The following is a 10,322-nucleotide window of genomic DNA, read 5'->3' as shown; positions in this document are numbered from 1 at the left end:
TGCACTTAATTTTCTCCAAATAGAAGTAATTAATACTGAACACGCAAGATAGTAGTAGTAGTAGTAGTAGTAGTAGTGTAGTCTGCCCCGCAGACTACAGCTGTTTTAAAAAAAATACATTTGGCTTATCTTTTTAAAAAAGGCTTTTGCTAATTTCCCTTTTACTTTTTATGTATTATGTTGTTTTTTTATTAACAACCCAATTTTTTTTTTCTCTCATAAACTCTGTAGCACTTTCCTCAATGTAAAGTGCTCTACAAATTAAATATATTATTATTAAGATTTGTTGGCGAGATACAACATCTGTGACAATGCAGTAAGGGGGTAAGGGCTAGGGACTTCCCCTTCATGCATTATTCTCGCCAAACATTTCTGGATCTATTAAGGGAAAACAGGCAGTGCTGTCGAATAGAACATCTCTGAACAGCGGCCGGGTAAATGTGTCACTATGAAGTGCAGCACGGAGAACCCGATGTATACAAGTAGGATGGCTCGCTGGTTGCAGATAGAGCAGTCACGAAGTGGTTTCCGTTACTGTAGTATCCTGGGAACCATGAATGAACCAAACTTTTCAAATGTGATGTAATATTGCTCGATACTGTCTACATTGAAGTGAACAAATACTGTGCTTTGTGCTGTGCTGTATGCAGACACACAGACGTGCACGTAGACAACAGAGGCCTGTTCACCAATAATCTCAATACACAGGATAAAGAAAGCCTCTATTTATGAAAGTAATAAAACCAAGAAGGGGGGGCAGGTGGAATATCAGGAATGACAGCTTGGCGTAATTTGTGTCTTATTATGCTTAAAATAAAATGGGTCCCGCAAAGGATAGGTTTGAACAGCGTCAGGGGTGATAGATAAATAAACATGAAATGCTATCAGGCTCTGGAGGAAGGCGGGCGGAAGTTCCACTTTATTTGTCTTTTCTGTGTCTGCTAGCCCAATATCCCACTAATAATAAAAAAGGAATAGGCAAGGCTCCCTGTTGGGTTGTAGGATTTTATTGTTGTTTGGGAAGAAATTTCGTTTTTCTATTTGCATTGCATTATGCTCGATCGTTCCTCTCATCACATTCATTGATGAAACGGCTCAGAAAGACATGATAATTTTAAGGGATTAACCCCTTTTTTAAGAAAAAAAGGCCAAAGCACAGAAGGAAATGAAAAACAGTTCTCCCCTTGACTGATATCGCTCAATCCTATCTTGAATTCATATCAGAAACAACCCTGGCACCACAATTCTGGCCTATTAACCTTGCCCGATATTGAATTTGACAAATAGAACCAGTGTCTCTCTTTTGAATTCTGGGGCATCGGTCCACTCAGAAGCATACTTTATTCATTGATTTTCAATACAAACATGGCTGAGGCAAAAAGACATTGTCCTCAACTGACTCTTGTGTTCAGTCCCTTAGTTGCTTGAGTTTTGTTGTTGCTAATAGCTACACACAACCACAGGGTTAATAGACCGCTTAACAGCGGTGTCATCGTAGGACAAGGGTGCGCAGGTGTCGCTCATAACACTAAAATTGCGTCTGCTACTTTTACGGGTAGATAATATGAGCACATTGACCATGGAGCATTTTCACTGAGCTGTCAGAGCAGGGCAAACACCGGTGTAGCCTACCACATTCACATTGGGTAGGAAGGCATCATTTATGCTTATCAGCACCACTAATGGTCTGTGCGTGTTATCTTCACTTTGGTCTTCTGCCCGTGCCCTGGTACATGGGTCTGTGCACATACGTATACAGACCCATGATCAGTCTTATGAGCAATACCTGTGTTTGTCGTACGATGGTACATCTGTAAATGAGGTCTAATAGATCTATGTTAAGATTGTTATCCAAATTCCTCATTGTGCGTCCAGAAGGCGAGTTCAATGGGTTAGCATTTGCTTTCCGTTAGCCACCTCCAATGACCTGCAGAGTTAGCCGCCTAGCTCCAGTTCAAGTGAGGGGGATACTTTTAATTACTTTTAAGATTTTAAGATTAACAATCTCAGTCGCTTTTTCAATACAAGTGCCAATAAAAACAAAAGCGCCACTGACAGGTTAACATCTGTGTAGACGTCCCAGCCAGAAGCAGCTGACACTATAATAAAGCCAGCGGCTCATCACAGGTAGCCCAATAATCACAGTGCTAGAAATAGTGCTGAATTATCAGTGTGTTGGTAGACAAACTACAGTGTGTTGACACCACCGCTGTGTTTGAATATTCCGAAATCTTTCGATCGTCATAAAAACCAAAATGTATGCGTGTGATTACAGAGCTTTCATCAACGGCTTCGAGGCAATCAGAATCAAGGAACGTAACTATGTGTTTTTATAAGCCGCCATACCTTGGTCATTATACTCCGGACCTAAGGGAATCGACCCTGGGTATGGCGACGACAGCATCGCTGAGTCATCGGCATTAGATCCAAGTCCTCTACTGCCACCATACACATCATTCCCACGGTGGGGTGTTAGTCCCTCTCCTATGCATTCATTTCACACACACACACACACACACACACACACACACACACACACACACAGAAAAAGCTATTCGTCCGCCCCTATCACTGCCACAAAGACCCCCAATCTTTTAGCTAAAACAGACTAGGGGAAAGAGATGGACGACCGCAGGTGTCCAAACTTCTGGAGGAAGTCGCCCTTGGCTCTCACCAGGGCCTCCTCGTCGAAGTAGACGGCCGGCCTCCGGGAGGCCACAAAGTACTGTGCCCTCCGCGCGCTCCAGCCCAGGACGTACATGAGCAGGCCGCACACGGCCACCGTGGAGCGGCCCGCCCCGGCGTTGCAGTGGACGTAGACGGTGTGGCCGTTCTCCAGGAGTCCGTGGAGCAGGAAGACCGCCTGGGGGAGCATCCGGATCCGACCTACGGGGGGGAGGTGAGGTATCGTTATTTACCCGTATGGTGGACGTCTGCCCATGTGTTGAAGCAAGCAAGTCACTTGATTGGTCCAGTGGGATGGGAGCAATTCTGTGTATGGAGGGGGGGGGGGGGGAAGAGTACTTCTTCTAAACTTCTTCTATACTTCTAACTGCAGACTTCAATAAAAGTCACAGCTGAACAAAACCAAACAGCAGTCAGGCAGATTCTTCAGGGATAGTTTGCGCTAATGGCAACGTGAAATGTCTTGGGTGCCTTGGCGGGGACAACGGATTGACCTCGGGCCCCGAGTCTACAGAGGTAGTAGCAGCAACACCACCATTCAAGTCTCAGACTGGCCTCCATTGATTGATCCGGGACAGGAGAGTGCTCGGGCAGAGATAGTGAGACATGTGAGTGTGGTAATTATTATATCGTAAAATTGGCCAAATTTGACTTGAGAATTTTAGGGATGTTAGTCAATGTTTTATGTCGCTGAAATTTGGTATCTGGCCTGGAGTCTGAGTGCATCATTTGTGCATGAGTGTCAAAGCACATCGCAGCTGTCGAATAAGGGTTGAAAACATGCTATTATTCTGCATGTTATTCGTTGCTATTAGGCCTGCTGACACGGAATTGATCTATATTTGTTGAGCTGTGGATATGATTTGGATGTAAAATTGTCTGGCTGAGTGATATGACGATTAGGCAAATGCGCTGACATGGGGAAAAGTTTCTTAAGATTTCACTGGGTCTTCAAATGATTTTGTGAAAAAGTACTGCTACTAATTAACTGGGGAACAGTTGACACTAGAGTCCTGCTGTACCTGCTTTGACAGACAGGAGTGCAAATGAGGCATGTCAAAGTTTTTCTATTTTTACATTTAATTGGTAACTCACTCGCTGTCTCATTCGTCCTTCTAGTTAAGAAGGATGCCTTATTTGTTTAGGTAGCAAAATAACAAAATACAAAAATTCCTCAATTGAGGGAAGTTGTATTCTTGTTGTGTATTATTTACAGATTAAAAGTCTATCTTAAAGGGGTAGTTCGGAATTTTGGACATAGGGCCTGATTCCCAAGTTAGCCTTGAGGTTCTTTAACATGGGTGACAGTTTTCAACACATTTCATTCAGTCCTTCTAGTTACAGAGTTCGCTCGTGCTAGGCTAGCGCACGGCAACGGGCAATACTAGTCTGTGGAGTCTTACCCACTCCACAGTATACCCGAGGTAAATCAATTATAATGCCAGACTATAGATGTAAATGTCTGTGTTGATGGAATAACGTTAGAAATAAAACTAACCTTGCATCGAATGAATCATCGCATTTTGAGGGACTACTTTCTCAGCAGCAGCGGAATTAACCTAGGTATCAGTCCGCCACTGCCGTAGCCTACTACCAGGAATATAACACTGCTGCTGAGACACAGCAAGTCCCTCAAAATGCAAGGCTGGTTTTATTTCAAACATTATTCTAATAACACAGACATTTACATCTATAGTCTGGCTTTAAATTGATTTACCTCGGGTGTACTGTGGAGTGGGTAAGACTGTTTTATTAGCAGGCTAGTATTGCCCGTTGCGTGCACTAGCCTAGCACGAGCAAACTGCAACTAGAAGGACTGAATGAAATGTGTTGAAAACTGTCTCCAATGATAAAGAACACCAAGGCTAACTTGGGAATCAGGCCCTATGTCCAAAATTCCGAACTACCCCTTTAAGGCCATGCTGTTATAAAAAAATATTTGCTACTATTCTACAGCTGAAATTATAAAGATATCAAAGCATCATTACTCCAAACAGAACTTCCCCCAATTTAATAAATGCAGTGTTGCACTATGGTGTTGATGCATCATCTCATAATTTGCGGGGCTATCGCTAATAGTCCTGATGATGGTCATCATGGTTGGCTAACGGTATCCCATGATCCTCCTCACCCTCAGTGCTCATGTCTGGCGTGGGCATCCATACGTACGCCAGGCCACAGTTCCTGTACAGCTGCATCATGGTCTCCGTGGTGGCCGGGTCCTCAGAGTTGAGACTGCAGCCCTGGCAGTTGGTAGCCACGTCCGTCTCTGTCTGGAAGTTCATCACCGCGGTAACTCCCAGCTCGTGCTTCAGCTTGATGGTCACGTGTTCCACCTGGCGGGGGCAGCTGCCTAGCCACACACGCGGATGAACCCTAATGGCAGAGATGTTTGTTTCAAGCGATATAGTGTGTATGAAGCAATGGTAGTTTTTGTATCATTTTTAGTTTTGTAAAGCAACTTGCTGGTATTTCTTTCTTGTAATTTACATATGCTTCTAGGGAGACGGATAGTGTAGTGGTTAGTGTTTTGATGCCACGGCAAAAGGGTGTAGGTTCCCTAATATCGGCAGTCTAACGTGCTCCATGATGATATTATCGGGGGGGGGGGGAAATACGGTTGATTTGGATAAAAGCATCAGCTATATTACCTAAATAGTAAAAGTCAGTCACTTAACAGGGTTGATCCCCACCAGCTAAAAGAAGTGAGGGAGGCTCCGTCTAACCCGATTCCCCCAACAAACACTTGAAGTGAAAAGCCACTGGGGTAATAATAAAAATTGTGGGGTTACAAGCAATGAATGATCGTGCTGCAGCTAGGGATTGGAACCAAACCCGTCTCACATCTCAAGAAAGAGAACAGGGTGCAAAGTGAGTGTGGGACAGCCGACGGACCAGGGGGAGAACGGCTGACAGACAGAGCTGCTATACCATCTGGTGGGAGCTCTTCCAGTCTCTGTGTCTCTGTCTCTCTACCCCCCCAGTATATGTGTTTGTCATTGTTTTGTTATTTTTCAGAGGCCATCTCTCAGGCGGACTACGGACAAGACGACCTGCTGGATTAGTCATAGGTAATAGTCGGGGAGGATCCCATCCACTGTACGTCTTTCTCTCTCTCTTTATGGGTCTCACGCTCTTAAGTATTTCTGGTGTGCAATGATATTTTAATGGGCTGGTCACTGCAGACATCTTCCAAAACTCAATCAATGTGATTGAGTTTATTTATTACTTACTTGCATCCACCTGCTTAATCACGCTTGTTCACATTACACAATTAAAGACCCCCCTTCCCTCACATGCACACAAATAACAGCTTAATGAAGATTAGCAGTGGCGTCTTCGGGGGGATCTCCATGTAATCCTTAACTTAACTTTGCTTGAGCATGAGCACGCAGGCAGCAGTGCAGGGAATTAGAAATGTTTTTCAAAACAAATTACGAGGTTACTGTGTATGATGCTTAAGGACCGCACCTGTCCGTCTGGGGACCCTCATTTAAATAGCTATTAATAGAGGCGGTGGGTCGGCTGACGCACACCCTGCTTCAACGTTGTTCCTTGACAAAGCTGGTTAAGGGCTTCCGACACAAATTAAAGAGACATCGTCTCTCTCTCTCTCTCTCTCTCTCTCTCTCTCTCTCTCTCTCTCTCTCTCTCTCTCTCTCTCTCTCTCTCTCTCTCTCTCTCTCTCTCTCTCTCTCTCTCTCTCTCTCTCTCTCTCTCTCTCTCTCTCTCTCTCTCTCTCTCTCTCTCATATTTATATGTATATATATATATATATATGACTGCAGGGGAATCCATCCCGTTACCCAGCTGATGCCGTGGCAGGATTGGTAACACGTATCTGACCACAGGCCCCAAAGATCTAGGACACTTTGTATGGTAAAGATAAACAGGTCAAATACAGCCATTCCACCTGAAAACTGTCTGTAACTTACAAAGGCACTTAGATCATCTGCCCAAATGCCTCACTTTCAACGCATTATCGTGAAAAGAGGGAAAAGAGGACAAGCTCATCAAAGGAGTAACTATTAATTACAATTAATTGTATCTTTCAAATGGATTGATATATCCTCTAATGGAATCTGGAGATTTGGATGACCGAAAAAAACGGAAAAAAAATCATTTTGTAAACACGTTCACAAATATTTGGCCTGTTAAGCCCTTTGAGACTGTAATGGTGATTAAGGGCTATACAAATAAAATTGAATTGAATTGAATTTGCCCCGCAAGGTTTGGATTTGATTTCTAGATTGTGTACGGACAGCTTAGGACATTTTTAAGGATAAAAATACAGAAACCAGCAAGATCCATCAACCCAGTGTGCTACTCATAGAGCCATCTCCTCTCGTGGCCTTCTGGCCTGGAGGGACCTCATTTATTTTCCAGCAGGATTTCATTCAGTGCCAAAGTGGGTTTCACTGCACAAATGCTGCTGAAACAGGGGCTGGTAATTAGCCTCTTATTTCATCACAGTGGTAGAGGAAGTTTGGAGTGTCTACAACTCACAGGCTGCAAGGCACATTGTGGGGTAACGCAGCAACTCCCCTTTATGAAGAATCATTAATGAGGTTGAATCATTTCTAACACTTGGTCTGCTTTAATTACCTTTTTAGCTTCTTTGTCCCCCTGCGGTCTTACATTGTTTAAAAAAGAAAGAAGTACTACTCAACTTGACCCCTGCACAGGGGTTTATCTATGATCATATAAACGAGGTGCTTGTCACTGCCGTAATTGAAGCCTACTAGTGATTCCATATCCGTGTGGTTGTGTTTCTGTCTGAGTATTACCTGGAGAAATGCATCGCCTTCTGGTGAGCTACGCCCAAGTAGAAGCTGGTGGTGTGCTTCATCTCGTCCGTGTGCCCCGTCTCTTCGATCCAGTGGCCGAGGGGGTGGCAGTACACTCCGTTGATCACATTCATTTCATCATACACACAGCATCTGTCATGGTGGGGGCCTTCGCCTTTTAAAAAAGAAGAAGATGCGATAGTTAAGTATTGGGCCTATTGCAAATGTTCTAATGTCGATATTGGCTTATTTACCTAAGCAAACATGATAAACTAATCTCTAATCTAATGTGAATGATTATTTCAGGGAAATATCCAGTCAAATATATTGGTCGATTGGATCAAAAAGAGTAATCCAGCTAATGTGCAAATGGAAGCGGTCTATATCGTTTTGCTGGTTTACACTCCATCCAATTTATAACTCACCAAAAAGTCTTGGGGAACAATATTGAGCGACAGCGTGTCTCCACTGACATCGTGTGGATTCACAGACACATTACAAAAACAAACACTTGTTATTTTTACTTAAATGCACCAATATGCTCGATGTTTAATATTTTGGTCTCATTAGCCAATTAATGCACTAAGCAAACGTTTTATTTAGGCTATACCTTCCCAGATGTAACTGCCTCGAAGGCGTTTGATGAATTTGAACCAGGCACTTTCTGTGTACGGTTGTGACAGCTGCACTTCGCCGATCCAGAGACACGGCTCGTGTTTTGACAGAACCACTTGCGTCGCTTTCATTTGAATAGCTTTGTTTGGATCCCAACTTCCCATTTCGGACCGTGAACCTGAAACAAGCACTTCGACATCCGAGCACTCCGGAGTGAGAATAACTCCAAATCTGAATAACATTTCGATGTAGCATAAAATACGCCTTTAAAGTCCTCAACCAGCTGGATTGCAGCCTGAACGACTTTCAGTTTGATCTTCGGTTTTAAACCCACTCGTAATGTCCACCATTTCGACTGAAATAGCATAGACCATATATTTATAGACTGCAGGTCTGCTCCATCCATCAACCTACATGCTCACATTTCCTACAGTAGCTGCACCAGGATATACTACGGGTCGTTTTTAAATTGTAATTGACATCATGCAATAATTTTACAGCCAGTTAACTAAACCGAGTAAGGTCTTGCTGCAGCCTGTAGGTGTAGGAGAATGGACATTCAACGTCCAAGTGCTGTCACGTGACGACAAGATGGCGGACTCGGTGAGACCTCCTTAGCTGTGTCCTATCCTTTACTTAACCTTTGTGGAAAACGTCATCGGGTCAAGGAGAGATGAAAATGTGCTTCCTTTCAAACATAGGAAAAGACAGCGCTGTTTAAAATGAATTCGACTCCACTTTTCCTAACCGACGTCATTGCGCGACGGGGAGTATTGCTGACCTCTAGCGTTTCTATGGTGGAACTACAGTTTTCCGAAGTTGGTCTACAACAGGGGTTCTCAAAGTTTTGACAGCTGAGGGCCAATTTAGGAACCCAAAATTTGACTGAGAGCCGCCAGAGGAAAAAGATTTAGGCGGGTAACGCCGTCAGCATCCCAGTGGTGAAAAAAAACATTGCACCGTGGACCTCTGGGATGGACGACGAGGTCTAAATCACAAAACTGAGGTTCATCCTTTCAAAGTAATGTACAGTCGGATTAAATCGAACAAATAACAGGATTGAATTGAATGCTAGTGAGTCGAATTTTCTCTTAATATTATTATTATTTTTTTTAAATTAATATTGATACAATAAAAAAAAAAAACGTACTGGCAATGATTGAAAAGTATAACAAAATGGGGAACGACTTCACGTGACAAATGAAGAAAGAGGGAACAGAAATTATTTGCTTTGCAAAAAACGTCAAATAATATGTTTCTTGGAATTGGTATCCATTATTATCAATTTTATTTTCTGCTCTTCTCTTCAAACAAACCATTAAAAAATAAAGAAATAAAGAAAAGACAAATATTATGTCTCCTCCATTTTGGACACTTTGCGCTTTCTCGGGATACCGAAGATAGGTGGTAGAGATCCTCTTGCCATCTCTCTGCCCTCCTCCGTGAAATGAGCAAACCGTCTGCAATGACTGCACAAACACACACACACACACACACACACACACACACACACACACACACACACACACACACACACACACACACACACACACACACACACACACACACACACACACACACACTTCAGAAGAACTATACCCTTCAGTATGAAGATTCTCCAACAAAGTGGAGCACCACCACTTCCTGAGATGTGTTATGTCATGCTATGTCATGTTAATTTTGCATTAACTTTAGCCATTTCATTTTTGTATATATTCCTTCATATATATTTGTATGTATCTAGTATACTATTTGAATTTTGAAATAAGTTGCATGTAATTATAACTATTATTTAAAGTGTCTTCTATCGTTAGTTTAAGGCAGTGGCGTCCCTATGCTGTTTTATTCTGGGATAAAGCCTCGGATGTTATTAAATTAGCCCCAAATATGATCTTTGGGAAAAAAAAATAATAATAATAATAATAATTCATAAACATTTATAAGAAGCCTAGTCTAGATAGACATAGTCCTTCTGGCAAGAGAATAAGCAACAACCTGTTTACCACCTCCAGTGTATTAACCTATCCCATCCCAGGTGTGTGTGTGTGTGTGTGTGTGTGTGTGTGTGTGTGTGTGTGTGTGTGTGTGTGTGTGTGTGTGTGTGTGTGTGTGTGTGTGTGTGTGTGTGTGTGTGTGTGTGTGTGTGTGTGTGTGAGGTCTGCCTCACTTGTATTCATTTGCAATAACTTGAATGGAACTTTAGACATTTGGGGATAGCATAGCAGTCAGGTAGCT

At 42.9% G+C, this 10,322-nt stretch overlaps 1 protein-coding gene across 3 annotated transcripts; it reads right to left on the bottom strand.

The window, feature by feature from the left end:
- Positions 1 to 991: 991 nt before the first annotated feature.
- epm2a (EPM2A glucan phosphatase, laforin) lies at positions 992 to 8,698 on the bottom strand. Of its 3 annotated transcripts, none has more exons than XM_060041494.1 (4): positions 8,083 to 8,698; positions 7,473 to 7,647; positions 4,855 to 5,061; positions 992 to 2,886 (listed from the first exon to the last, which is right to left on the bottom strand). In XM_060041494.1, the coding sequence occupies exons 1-4, from the start codon at positions 8,327 to 8,329 to the stop codon at positions 2,595 to 2,597; spliced, it is 921 nt and encodes a 306-aa protein (XP_059897477.1). In that variant the 5' UTR covers positions 8,330 to 8,698; the 3' UTR covers positions 992 to 2,594. The 3 variants fall into 3 exon arrangements, with proteins under 3 accessions (XP_059897477.1, XP_059897476.1, XP_059897478.1); XM_060041493.1 differs by having other exon boundaries at positions 4,817 to 5,061; positions 8,083 to 8,694; XM_060041495.1 differs by lacking the exon at positions 8,083 to 8,698 and adding an exon at positions 7,898 to 8,059 and having other exon boundaries at positions 4,817 to 5,061.
- Positions 8,699 to 10,322: the final 1,624 nt, after the last annotated feature.

The sequence above is a fragment of the Gadus macrocephalus genome, chromosome 21 (assembly GCF_031168955.1).
Source record: "Gadus macrocephalus chromosome 21, ASM3116895v1".
Classification (NCBI taxonomy): Eukaryota; Metazoa; Chordata; class Actinopteri; order Gadiformes; family Gadidae; genus Gadus; species Gadus macrocephalus.
The sequence above is the reverse complement of the archived record's forward strand: the minus strand, read 5'-3'. Positions and strand labels throughout refer to the sequence as shown.

Excerpts from the sequence above, each read along its gene's own strand:
- epm2a (XM_060041493.1), bottom strand. The coding sequence starts at position 8,329 with ATGTTATTCAGATTTGGAGTTATTCTCACTCCGGAGTGCTCGGATGTC. Across the intron at positions 7,648-8,082 it reads AGGCAGTTACATCTGGGAAG|GCGAAGGCCCCCACCATGAC; the intron begins GTATAGCCTAAA and ends CTTTTTTAAAAG. Across the intron at positions 5,062-7,472 it reads AAGGCGATGCATTTCTCCAG|GGTTCATCCGCGTGTGTGGC; the intron begins GTAATACTCAGA and ends CTCTGCCATTAG.